A 14,595-nucleotide genomic window follows, 5' to 3' on the forward strand; every position below is an offset into this window, starting at 1 on the left:
ATTTCATCTCAGGTAGTTCACTTTCCAACAAAGTCCCATAACCTAGATATACACCAGTTTCTGTGAGAGAGAGCTTATGTGCACACGTATCCATAAACTACTGCAAAATATATACCTGAAAGCAGGACTACACTAGAGTTTGCAGTGAGTACCTCCCTAACACTTCCTCTCCACTATTCCAAGCTTGGGATCCATGATTGCTCAACAAATTGTTTGGCTTCATATGTTAACTCTCTTTTCAATCACCAGGTTCCAGATGCCACCAGGATGCTGGCTAGGCTTCCCTGGATTGAAGACCCCACCAATGTGTCCTGGAGCTCAGCTTCCCCAGAGTCACACCCTACTAGGGAAAGAGAGAGGCAGACTGGGGGTATGGACCGACCAGTCAACGCCCATGTTCAGCGGGGAAGCAATTACAGAAGCCAGACCTTCTACCTTCTGCATCCCTCAACGACCCTGAGTCCATGCTCCCAGAGGGATAGAGAATGGGAAAGCTATCAGGGGAGGGGGTGGGTTATGGGGATTGGGTGTTGGGAATTGTGTGGAGTTGTACCCCTCCTACCTTATGCTTTTGTTCACTAATCCTTTCTTAAATAAAAAATTAAAAAAAAAAAAAAAAAAAAAAAAAATAGATACCTGCAGACCTGCTTCGCTGATTATGAAGTGTTCCCCCTGCAGGCGGGGAGCGGAAGCTCAAACCTGTATCCTTGTGTAGGCCCTTGCACTTTGTATTATGTGTGCTGAATCGCATGGGCCACTACCTGGCTACTTTAAATTTTTTCTTCAATGTTATTCCCTGCACATTTTTCTAGATCTAGTTATAATCATTTTAACCATTTCCAAAAACTGCTACTCAAATGTCAATCAGGCTAAAAATAATTAAACTGATTTAGGAATAATTGGTGGTTATGATACCTAAAAGGCATATCCAGTTATGTGGTATGAATTTCACCTAAAACAGTTATAACTACATTTCTTTTTCAAACAAGTAGTTAGTTTCTATTACTTCTATAGCACACCAAGCATTTTGCATTCCTGTCAACTCCTGCCATTTAAATGCTGTCTCGTCTTGCTAGAGACTCTCCTCTTTTCACTAGACAGACAGGGCATTAAACTGTGAATATTTTCTCAATTTTTCCAGTAGTGACACTTAACTAGAACCTTTCCAGATGCAGAAGGGAGTCCATGGCTTACATTTAATGCATTAGTGTTATATTCTTTCTGGAATTCCTAAATAAGAAAAGCTGAAACTTCTTAAAAATTTTCATTTTCTTCAAACTCTCATTTCCCCTCTACGATCTGTACTCAGAGCAGACAGCCTAAGTGACAACTGGCTAATAACTCAAAGAAGCCTGAAACCGCCCTCAACTTCCTATCACACATCTTCTTGCCTTTGAACTTAACCCTATCCTCTTTATAGCTTTAATAAAACAAATGTTTTCTTTTCTCTGGGGCTAATTTCTTCACTCTGAAACTCAACCTTTCCCAACTCTTTTATTTATTTATTTATTTATTTATTTATTTTTTATTTATGGGAAACATAGGAGAGCCAGACATCACTCTGGTACATATGCTGCCGGGAATTGAACTCAGGACCTAATGCTTGAGAGTTCGATGGTTTATCCACTGTGCCACTTTCCGGACCACCCAACTCTTCACTGACTTTGCACTGTTTGTTTTTTTCTTTTCCTCTCCTATCTTCCACAGTTACGTAACTGTTATAGTAAAATCAGATAGTCGAATCATGCAAAACTAAATTTTAAGTCTTTCTCCAGAGTGGAGAAGATAGCACCATGATAGCGCAGTATGGTAGGACTGGAGGTCCTAGGTTCAATACCCAGCACCACCATAAGTCAGAGCTGAGCAGTGAGTGCTCTGGTAAAATCAAATGTTCCTCCAACTATGCCCCTTACTTACATTCAATGTCACTTCCCATTCATTTCACAAATCAACCAAATCCCAGTTGTTCACTGGAAATGGTATCCCTGAAAACATTTGTTATCTCCACTTAATTGACTACATAGATGTCTTCCAGTCCCTATCTCGATGGCCCTTTAGCACCATTTTATAGTAATAACCGTTCTCTCCTGCTAGCCTGTGGCATCTTCTTTCCCTTTTTACCTCTCTGTAATCTCCTGTGAATCATTTTCTTTTTTTCAAAGAAATCTTTTATTTTTATTTTATTTATTTATTTATTTGCCTCCAGGGTTATTGCTGGGGCTCAGTTCCTGCACCACAAATCCACTGCTCCTGGAGACTATTTTTTTTTTCCCCTTTTTGTTGCCCTTGTTTTTTTAACGTTGTTGTGGTTATTATTATTGTTGTTGTTGTTGGATAGGACAGAGAAATGGAGAGAGGAAGGGAAGACAGAGGGGAAAAAAAAAGATAGACACCTGCAGACCTGCTTCACTGCCTGTGAAGTGACCCCTTGCAGTTGGGAAGCCGGGGCTCTAACCAGGGTCCTTATGCCGGTCCTTGTGCTTCGAGCCATGTGCACTTAACCCGCCGTGCTACCGACCGACACCCTCCCACTCTGTGAATCATTTTCTTTACTACTTTTCATAACTTTTTTCTCTTAACCTCTTTTGTCTCATTCACTTTTTCTAGACATTTTTATCCAATGTAACAGTTTCAGTTACTACCAAAGTAAATATCGAATTAATTCACTTTTTTTTCCAGTCACATATCCAGCTGTCCACTTAAACACAGCATATATCATAAGTATATCAAATCCAGCAGATTCCAAATAGAACCCTATATTTTTCTACTCTTTCTACCTACATCTCATCTTAGGGCTAAAACCAGTCATTTCTCTCATGACAACTCATCCAAGCTCAGTTATTTAACTATCCATCACCTACACATGATATTCCTCTTGTTTGTCAATGGCTGGAATTTGACAGTGTCAGAGTTTTTATTTTATTTTGCTTTTGACAAGAGGAAGGGTTACTCACACGACTCAGTTTTCCTAAACATCCTATAGCAAAATATACCACACTATATGGTATGACCTGACACAATAGATAAGGCTGAGAAACCCTAACCTAACTTTTCCATCTGTCTACATCACTCTCTCTCTCTTCCCCTAATCCATTCCTCCAAATTCTTTTAAGTCTTTTTTTCTGTAGATTTGGTTTTCTCTAGAAATGTCTTTAAATATTAAAGTCAAGTGAACACCCTCCATGACATTGTTTATTACTAAAAATTGCTTAGCGAAGATCCAGCTCCTCAGTACTAAACAGCATCAAATCTATCCACCCATTCAATTACCTAGTACCTGTGACACCATATATCTTGACTGTGAGGTTAAAAAAAATCCAACTTCATTCTGAATTAAGATAGAAATAAGTTCATCCTTAAATCTCATTTTTCTTAGCAACATGAATAGCTTCTTTCCTTACCTCCATATTTAATTGACCTGCTTGTAGATTCACACTGAAAGCCCTCACATCCCTGATAAACTATGATAAATGGTCAACCCAAGTACAAACTAATTCTTTAAGTTTGTCAAAAATATATATTTTATTATCATTTATAAAAGTACTTAAAGTAGTCCCAAAACATCAGAAGCACTTGTATTTAGCTCATATAATCATCATAATAGTAGTACTCAGTCACTGCTTTAGGTATCTTTAGAAAAATAGATCATAGAGGTCACGTGGTGCACTCAGCAGAACAAACACATTACCATTCTCAAGGCCCCAAGTTCAACCCTTAGTTCTCACCTGCAGGAGGGAAACCACAGAATTGGTAGAACAATGCTACAGGTGTCTCTTGTTTTCTCTGTCTTCCTTTCTCTCTCCTTCTCTAACTCTCTCTGTTTCTCACCTTCTATGAGAGAAAGAAAGAAAGAAAGAAAGAAAGAAAGAAAGAAAGAAAGAAGAAGAGGAGGAAGGGAGGGAGAGAAGGAGGAAGGAAGGAAGGAAGAAAAGAAAGAAGGAAGGAAAGAAAGTAAGGAGAGAGGGAGGAACGAAGGAAGGAAGGAAGAGGAGGAGGGAGAGAGGGAGGAAGAAATGAAGGAAGGAAGGAGGGAGGGAGGAACGAAGGAAAGAAAGGAGGGAGGGAGGGAGGGAGGGAGGAAGGAAGGAAGGAAGGAAGGAAGGAAGGAAGGAAGGAAGGAAGAAAAAGTGGCCACTGGGAACAGTGAAGCTGCGCAGGCATCAAACCCAGTAACAGCCCTGATGGCAAACAAACAAACAAATGTATGTATATCCTTCTTTAAATATTTGATTTTACAGTATTAAAATCTACACCAATAAAACCTTTTGTGTACTCTTCTAAGGACAAACAGTAGACTTTGAGATACATTTTTTTCTTTTATTCTATAAAGTGACACTTGCCATACACCTGCTGTACAAGCATGTATGGCTAGCTAGCACCACCAGCTTTATGAAAGTGGTAGAAAGCACACCTGAGAGGAATTACTTAAATTCTCTATTGACATAAACTTCAGTCAACTGAAGAGTATTTCTAAGTCAATATTTTTGCACTCACAATTGTTTATCTAATAAAGAGTTATTTCATTGATAAAAAAGAGCAATCTGAAGGATTTTATTGTATAATTAGCCATTAGCTGCATGAAAGGCAGCTATGGAAAGAAACTGGCCATTTAAGAGGGTTGTGGGTTATATTATTTCTTAAGATAATAATCTTGCATCATTTCACCAAACTAATGGAGTTGCAATTTACCTTGGGTCCCGACTTACCACACAACAAAAATATCATGTGCCCTTTGGTTCTGTGGGATCTCTTTTAAATGATTAGTTAACTTGAGGATAATGAAGGCTTTATCATGTGCCTAATTGGCCATGCAACCCCTAATGGTAGTCTAACTCATTTAGATACTCAGTGTGCTGATCAGTTCCCTGGTTAGGGTTGACAAGGAGGCAGAAAGCTGTGTATGTGGGAGTGTAGGCGTGGTGTATTCTTTCTCCCTTGCTCCACAACACTCAACTCTAGCAATGAACCCATTTATGTACAAATACAGAAAATGGTAAAGCGAGTAAAAGAATAGCAATTAAGCTTTCCAATCAATATAAAAGATGTGATCTAAATGGGTATTTCCTAATACTAATTCTTCCTCTTCAGTTTTAGTGTTTTTGTTTATATTTAAATAGAAATTTCTTGAACTAATTTTGGTCCTTTTTTTTTCAGTCTTTTAGGTATCTGATATTAGGTCAAGAGAATTTATAAATACCTTCCCTAAATAATTTGGAAGTTGATCAGCAGGCCCATGTAACTTAGCTTTGTCTAAAGTTATCACTCAAGAAGTTCTTAATAAATAACATTAATTTCTGTATTTCCCAACAAGATGATAAGCACTTATTCATCAGCTTGTAAGACATTTCATTGTAAATGTGAAATAGAGATGAAAATAATTCTTACCTCATTCTTCAGCTTGCTTCCAGAAAACCTTAAAAACCAGCACATTTTCCATTAGTCAGTATAATTTCATATGCACACACAATTGTAGTAATCAAGAAAATCTAGAGGACCTGGAATTGCAATTGCCTCTTCCTATTATTAGAGAAATCAACCTGGAGAAACTTGATTCTATGGAAAAATACAAGCCTCTTTTTCGAATGAGTATTAAGGCCTATTGATACAGCATGGGGAAGAGTTTTTAACAGTCTAGTAAAATTGAGACAAATAGCACTTGTGTGTAGCAGTCAGAAACTAGCCATTAAGTTCTGTGTGATATATGAATTAATCTTTGTATGATTTAGATGACAAAAATCATTTTGTCCACAAAACACTTTACTTTGAAAAATAATTCATTCTTGTGAAAGCTAATATACCTTCTTGGTAAATATGCTGTTAGACAATTTCAGCTGCAGATTAATTGTGCTGAGTTACAGTATTAAAAAAAATAATAATAATCGTCATTGGTGTCATCAGATGTCACCTGAATTATTATTTCATCCCATTAGTTTTGGCTAAATAGATACATCTGTTCTTTATATTCTTTGACATTTTTCTTTTCACAGACACTCAAACAACCCACTAGTTTTATCTTATTAAGGTAAGTGGATATTTAAAGTAAATGTGATTAAGAATGATTATAATAAGCTATTTATTGATTTTATTTTTGCCTCCAGGTTTATCGCTGGGGTTCAGTGCCTGCACTATGAATCCATTGCTTCTGGAGGCCATTTTTTTTGTTGTTGCCCTTGTTATTATTACTATTGTTATTGATGTTGTTGGATGGGACAGAGAGAAATTGAGAGAGGAGGGGAAAGGGAGAAAAAGAGAAAGGGAGAGAAAGACACCTGCAGACCTGCTTAACTCCTTGTGACCACCCCTTTGCAGGTGGGGAGCTAGGGGCTCGAACCGGGATCCTTAATTATTCTGGTCTATGCATTTTGTGCCATGTGCACCTAATCCACTGCACTACCACCTAGCCCCCAAGCTTTTTATTTTTTAATCATTATTTATTTATTTGTTCACTACTGGATAGAGAGAAAGAGAGAAATTGAGAGGAGGGGGGAGTAGAGAGGGAAAGACAGAGAGAGAGAGAGAGACACTTGCAGCCCTGCTTCACACTTGCAGCCCTGCAAGTGGGGACCAGGGGCTTGAACCTGGGTCCTTGCATACTGTAATATATGTGCTTAACAGGTGCTTTTTTTTTTTTTTTTTTTTTTTTTACCAGTGCACTGCTCAGCAATGGTCGATGGTATTATGGGAGATTGAAGCTAGGGCCTGGGAGCCTAAAGCAAGAGAGTCTGTTTCCATAACAATTATGCTACCTTCCCCACCCAGCTTTTCATATTATAAAGTTAGTGGTCAAGCACATAGATCTTTAAACCAGGATATCTTATAAAGATAACACTTTCTGCCTTCATTTTATTGAATTCAAGTTTACAAAAATTAATTTAAAGAAAATCTGATTCCTTAATTTTTTTTTCTCATCTCTCAAGAACAGCCAGCTCACTACTAATTTCTCCTAACTGATTGGAAACTCCATTGATTGGCATGCTGTCTAGGTCACATCTTCAAAAATGTCCCTATAATATTGGAAACTCAGTGGGGGTAAGAATGTTTTTCAACTGTACTGTAAGCCATTAATATCTCAATAAAATAATCAATAGATATCACTGAAAACAAAAAAAACAGAAACTAAGGCCTTATAAATAGAATAAAAATATTCAATAATCAAAAGTAGTCATTTTATTCTACAGATGGTATGCATATCTAAAGAAATGCAGAGAACTTGTTTTAAAGATAGTGAAGCTCTACCTTGTTAGCCCCTTTCCAGAATAAACGGAGTGGTAATATGCACTGCTCTCTTTGATGCCAATCCCATAATAATGATACCTAGAGCAAGAACAGAAAACCAGATATGTATTAATGAAGGAACTTTTTGAAAGGAAAAAAGAGACTAAAGTATAGTTAAAGCAAACTTCAGGTGAGAACAGTACCCTCTTGGTCACTTTTCTTTTCTGATTCTCTTCAAGTAGCAACTTTTTCTCTTTTTAATTAGTAGTTTACAAAATTACAAAATAATAGGGGTACAATTCCACTGTTCCTACCACCAGAGTTATGTGTCCCCATTCACTCCACTGGAAAATGCAGTAGTTCTCCCAAGGTCACAGATATGGATAAATATATATCCCCCCCCCTTTTTTTTTCCTATGGTCCTGTCTTCTCTTCCTTTCTAAGTCACACCTGCACCTATTACTACTTCCCAATCTCTTTGCTTTTTTCCTCTTCCATCCATGATCACAGCTGGGAACATTCTGGGCTGCACTCTTTTCAGGACCAGTTCTCCTAGAGTGGCAAAGCAGGATGATCCAGCCTCCCTTCAGAAAATGAGGTAGTCCCTACCATTGCTATTCAAGTAACATCTTAATTCCTAATCCTACTTTAATTGTATTCCTACTAATCGTTGGATTTCTGTCTCTAGGCCTTAAAAAAAGGGGGGGGGGAGACTACTGCAGTCAAGTCAACTCTCGTCTAACCTCTAAAATATTAAGTTTCAAATCAAGGTCATTGAAGATATTTATTACTGTGACATAATGGAAACAAGCTCTTAAATTTATAATTTTAGTACAAAGACAATAGCAGTCTCTAATTTAAATAGAGGAACCTCATAATCATTCCATTTTTTATATTACAGAAAATAATCCTATGACAACTTTGAAAAAATGGATAGAAAGAAAAAAGAAAGTGGCTATATATATATATATATATATATATATATATATCCAGTTACATATACATATGTATATAATTACTATGCAGCTATTAAGAATGATGAATTCACTTTCTTCATCTCATTGATGGAGCTTAAAGAAACCATGTTAAGTGAGATAAGCCAGAAAGAGAAGGGTGAATATGGGATGATTTAACTCACAGACATAATTTAAGAAATAAGAACAGAAAAATAAAACTCTGGGGCGAAGGGAAACCTTCAGGTCTAGGTACACGATGGTGGAGGAGGACCCAGGCTGGGAGTGGGTGAGAATGTTTTGCAGAAAACAGAAATTTTATACATGTACCAACAAGTGTATTTACTGTTTACTATAAGCCATTAATCCCCCCAATAATAAAAAAAAATGAGGAAAGGAGGTAAATTCCTCAAACTAGTTGAGTCTGTGTATAGCAGAACTACAGACAACATTGTACTTAACCACAAGAAACAAAGTTTTACCTCTTCAATCACGTATAAGGCAGAGGTACCCACTATCAACACTACTATTCAACATAGTCTTGGAAGTCTTAGCCATAGCAATTAGGCAAGAGAAAAGAATTAAACAGATATATACTGGAAGTGAAAAGGAAAAATTGTCACTATTTTTTGGTGATATGATAGTATACATAGAAAACTCTATAAAGAATCCAGAAGGACACTCCTGGAAATTACTAAGCAATATAGTAAAGTGGCAGGTTAAAATAAAATCAATATACAAAGAAAAATAGAATTTCTCTCCACAAATACTAAATCAGAAGGAATCCAGAAATGAATTCATTACAGCAGGAAAAACCATCATATACCTAGGAATAAGCCTAACAAAGAAAGTGAAAGACTTGCAGAGTGAAAAATGATGAGTCATAGTCAAGGAAATAGAAAAAGACACAACAAAATGGGAAGACATACCATGGTCATGGACTAGAAGTATTTGTATTGTTAAAATAACCATTATACCTAACATTATAAGCAGATTTAATGCTGTCTCCATCAAAATCGCACCAGATTTCTTTGAGCAAATAAAACAAAAGCTACAAAATTTTATCTGGAGTCATAAACTATCTAGGATTGCTGAAATAATCTTGAAAAAAAAAAAAGAATGGAGGCCTCACACTTCCTGACCTTAAACTCTTTTATAGGACTATTGTAATATAAACTACCTGGTAATGGAACAAAATCAGACTCACAGATCAGTGACATAGAATTAAGAGCCCAGAAACAAGTTCCTACACCTAAAGATGTCTAATTTTTGACAAAAGTAATCAAAGCATTAAGTGCAATTAGGAGAGTCTCTTCAACAAATGGTGTTGGGGAGACAGAATTGGGTTTAGACAGGTGGAAGAATTAATTGAAACAATCAATTCACCACCTTACCACACACAGAAGTAAACTATAAGTAGATCAAAGATTTTGTATTAGACAAGAAACAATAAAATATTTAGAGGAAACCACAGGCAGAACTCTTTTTGATGTAAACTTTAGAAACATCTTCAATGTTACAGATAAAATCACAAAGAAAACAAAATCAAAAATAAGCCAATGGGACAATATCAAGCTGAAAAGCTTCTCCACAGCAAAGGGAACCATAACTGAAATAGAGAGACTCCCCACAGAGTGGGAAAACATCTTTACATGCCACACATCAAACAGTTAATAATCAAAATCTACAAAGAATTAAACAATAAAAAAATAATAAACCTACTAGCTATTTCCAAAACGGAGACCCCAAATGTTCATCTGTTGTATACCAGCCTTTAGGTTCATGATTAGTCAACCATTTGTTTGGCTTTGTATCTTAACTCTTTTTTTCAGCCACCAGGTTCCAGATGCTACCATGATGCCAACCTGACTTCCCTGGGCAGATGAGCTCACCAGTGTATCATGAAGCTCCCCCCTTCCCTAGAACTCTACCCCACTAGGGAAAGAGAGAGACAGGCTGGGAGTATGGATCGACCTGTCAACGCCCATGTTCAGCAGGGAAGCAATAACAGAAGCCAGACCTTCCACCTTCTGCACCCCATAATGATCCTGGGTCCATACTCCCAGAGGGTTAAAGAATAGGAAAGCTATCAGGGGGTGGGATGGTATACAGAGTTCTAGTGATGGGAATTGTGTGAAACTGTACCCCTGTTATATATGGTCTTGTCAGTGTTTTCATTTTATAAATAAAAACTAAAAAAAATTAAACAACACCATCCAAAATGGGTCAGGATATACGAACAGAACACCAAAGAAGAGATTGTAAAGGTCAACAGACATGAAAAAAACTTTGTCATTGATCGTCAGAGAAATTCAAATAAAGACAATAATGAGGTAGTTCATGCCTGTAAGAATGTCCTACATAAGAAATGACAGTAACAACAAATACTCATGAGGATGTGCAGAAAAAGAAGCCCTTAAACAATGCTGTGGGGATGCAAATTAATCCAAACCATGTGGAAAACAGTCTGGAGACTTCTCACAAGGCTGAGATTGGACCTACACTATGGCCTAGCGCTTTCTCTCCTGGTGATATATCCAAAAGAAATAAACCCATCCGAAGACATCTATATATGCCTGTGTTCATAGCAGCACAATTGGTAATAGCCCAATCTTGGAAACAACCCAGATGTCAAACAACAGGTAAGAGTAGCTAAGAAAGTTGTGGTACGTATACACAGTGGGATACTTACTACTCAGCTATCAAAAATGAAGAAACCATCTCCTTTGCTTCATCCAGGATGGAACTTGAAGCCATTATGTTAAGTGAGATAAGACAAACAGTAGATGGTCTGACTTCTAAGTGGGAAACAAACCAGTAAATGAAATCACAAAACAAACCTTGGACTGGGCAGGACATACTAAGCCAAAGCAAAAGACTCTAAGGAAGGAGGGCATGGGAAAGTGTGGAATGGGTCATGGGCAAGTGTGGAATGGGTCATGGGCTATTTATTGGTGTGCCCATACGTCAACAATCATACTTTAAACTACTAAACCTCCTCCCAATAAAAAAAAAAAACATAGGTATGATTACAATACAAATATGCATCCCCAGGTTATGAGTTAATTCCTGAGTTTAACAAAAAGTTGTCTACCTAAACAATGCTGCTAGGAATTTCAGTATTTTTCAGTGACTAATGCAATGCATTGGCTCATTTAACAGCCAATTTCTTATGAACCCAATAAAATCATCTTTCTCCTTTAAGTCTATGTAGGTACACATTATCAGCTTAGTGATGATTTACTATATTTGAGAACAGAGAATAGATAATAAATGAGCAACCTTCTTTCATCCTTACAGCTAAAAATAAACCTCATAAAACTGGGAATAGTAGGGAGTTGGGCGGTAACGCAGTGGGTTAAGTGCAGGTGGCACAAAGCAAAAGGACCTGCATAAGGATCCTGGTTCGAGCACCCGGCTTCCCACCTGCAGGGGAGTCGCTTCACAAGCGGTGAAGCAGGTCTGCAGGTGTCTCTCTTTCTCTCCCCCTCTCTGTCTTCCCTTCCTCTCTCCATTTCTCTCTGTCCTATCCAACAACAATGACATCAATAACAACAACAATAATAACTACAACAACAATAAAACAAGGGCAACAAAAGGGAATAAATAAATATAAAAAATAATAATAAACTGGGAATAGTAAATTTGTGCAATGTCTGTATGAATGTTTTTTGCCTCACCAGCAACAATTTGCAGTGTTATTTTATTGTTGGCATATTTCCCTAAAATAAATCGTTAGATTATAGTTTCCAAAATACTCTAGTACAACAAGAACATGTCAGTGTAAAGTAAAATAAAAAGTGATGTTTACCTCACTGTGGGATAAATGGTTGTCTTAATTTTTTATGTCTGATATGTATGTACTACCTGGTGCCTACCTTGTAAGTTACTCTAAATAAATATTCCCAAACAACTCAGAGTTCTTTTCCCCTTTTTGATTCTTATTCATATTTTACTTATAATGCTATAGCTGCTTAAGCATTCTTAGTATTATTAGTAACCTTTCTAAGAAAATGTTTGCATAATATAGGCATCAACTGTTCTTAGCCTTACAACAAGTGACACAATCATTCACAATTCAGAAATGAAGTGTTCATTTTCCATGCCCACCATTTAATTTTATTTTTTAAAAATACTTTATTTATTTATTGAATAGAGACAGAGAAAGTGAGACAGAAGAGGAAATAGAGAGGGAGAGAGAAAAAGAGATACCTCCACCACTGCTTCACAACACCTGGTGTCTCCCCTGTAAGAGGAGATCAGGTCCCTGTACATGGCAATGTGCCCTCAATCAACTGTGCCACCACCCAGTCCCCCATGCCCACATTTTAAAGTGAACATATTTAAACTGCAAGACTTTTAATATGACAAATAGAATTGCTGGTATACTTTATTTTATTTTATGTTGTCTTATTTCATTTTATTTTACCAGAACACTGTTCAGCCCTGGCTAATATGGTGCTAAAGATTGTTCTTGGTAACACTGAAATCTCAGGCATGAAAGTCTATTGCTCTATTCATGGCACTATCTCCACAGCCCCAATGTTTTTGTTAACTAAAATATTCACACTGTATCTAACACTTTTCTTCATTTGTTGGTCAATTTACACACACACACACACACACACACACACACACACACACACACTTCTTCTTTTCCATTTCAGTTACATATAATTCTTGAAACATATGTTCCCACTGAGCTAGTAGCCCTGATGTTAGTTTACACTAACAAATGATAACTGATAAGGAAATGATGGGATCAAGCTGTTCTGGGACTTGCAATAACTTACAATGATAAGAGCAGCTGTCCTATCAGTTTCATTAACCCACTAAATCACCACTAATAAATAAGATAATAGCTTTTGTCCATCGTGTCTGAAAACCAAGATTCAGCTGATCAAAGTCTACAAGAAATTAAAATGTAACTTCAAATCAAACAGTCTACGACGTGCATGAAATCTACTCACTGGGTTCACCTGCGCTTTCCCTTGCTCAAGGAAACTATTAAGAGCAAAGGTGGGATACGGGCTCTTTTAGTCCACCATTGCACCCCAAGAGCTGAGCCAATGACAGAGCATTCAGTAAAATATTTATTCAATAAATAAATACTAAGAATGAAAGATTCTTTTTCATCACATGCCTTATCATTCTTTGTTTTGTATGACAATGGAACTATGAATAGGATGTAATATATTGATTACATAAACTATGAAATAATTAATTCTCCCTAGACCTTTTGTACAGAATTTCACTTCAACCTAATTCATTTTTGAAAAATTCAAATTTAAATATAGTGCACAGAAAAACATTTCAAGTGTGTATTGTTTGCGGTGTTGGTAGATCAAAGAATGAAGGACACTGGTTGACTGTTTCCATCTGGGTGTTAACAATGTGCATGTTTGCTACCAGTGTCATTGCTTTTGTCAAGGAGAGGTTGATGAGAATGAAGGGAGAGATGGAGAGTTGAGCTACTAATTCCACTTGCAACTGGTTGATTTTTGTCCCCAACGTAAGTTAGATACTCTAGGCAGAGGAGTTTTGCTCACAAGTATTAATCATTATGAACGTTTATCCATAACTATCTGCAACAACTTCCTGGATGGAAGATGTAGCCATTTTAACAGTGGATGGTAATTAGTAATTCCAGCCATTCAGACAGTTATTGTTCTCTTTTCATATTTGCTGTTCATTCTAAATAATTTAACTCTTTGTGGAATAAAATTTTGGATCATTGTAAATAAGCTTTTTCATTATTCACTTTTTTTTTTTTTTTTACCAGGATGCAATTCAGTTCTAGCTTATGGTGGTGCAGAGGATTGAACCTGGGATGTTGGAGCCTCAGGCATGAGAGCCTCTTTGCATAACCATTATGCTATCTACTCTCCACCCTATCCACTTTTTTTTTTTTTACTGAAGAAAAGGAGTAGCACCTGTATAATTATGAGCCATAAGAACTGACCAGTTAGTAGGGCACCAAAGTAAAAACCCTGTGGTGAAGGGGAGGGTGGACTTGCGGCTTCCTGGGTCGGTGGGGGTGGGTGGGTGGGATGGGACACAGTCTTTTGGTGATGGGAATGGTGTTTATGTACACTCCTAGTAAAGTGTAGTCATATAAATCACTAGTTAATTAATATGAGGGGGAAAATTAATTGTATGTCTCGAAGTTTTTAAAACACAGACTGAGTCTTTTTAATATATAGGCTGTGTATTTGATAGCCGGACTCTCTCAAAAGCCTCGACTAAGTAGATCAGAAGCAACCAGTGTCACAGCTATTTACAAGATACTGGGTACTATACTGTAAACCCTAACAAAAGGACTTTTCAAAGTTAACTCAATTACCAAATAATGTGATGATAACATTAACTATCCATTGTCTTTTTGAACCCTAAGACAGCAGGAACCTCACATCTCCACTAGAGAGCC

The 14,595-nt window shown here is 37.0% G+C and overlaps 1 protein-coding gene across 1 annotated transcript in view; it reads right to left on the reverse strand.

Moving 5' to 3' along the window:
- The window catches only part of RFX6 (regulatory factor X6), an 87,406-nt gene that overhangs the window by 60,154 nt on the left and 12,657 nt on the right, over positions 1-14,595 (reverse strand). Inside the window, exons 5-6 of the mRNA XM_060190565.1 lie at positions 7,237-7,314; positions 5,386-5,413 (exon numbers count right to left, since the gene is read on the reverse strand). Coding sequence (XP_060046548.1) covers positions 5,386-5,413; positions 7,237-7,314 — 106 coding nt within the window. The remainder of the gene's footprint in view (positions 1-5,385; positions 5,414-7,236; positions 7,315-14,595) is intronic.

This window comes from Erinaceus europaeus, chromosome 4, assembly GCF_950295315.1.
Source record: "Erinaceus europaeus chromosome 4, mEriEur2.1, whole genome shotgun sequence".
In the NCBI taxonomy this organism is placed as follows: Eukaryota; Metazoa; Chordata; class Mammalia; order Eulipotyphla; family Erinaceidae; genus Erinaceus; species Erinaceus europaeus.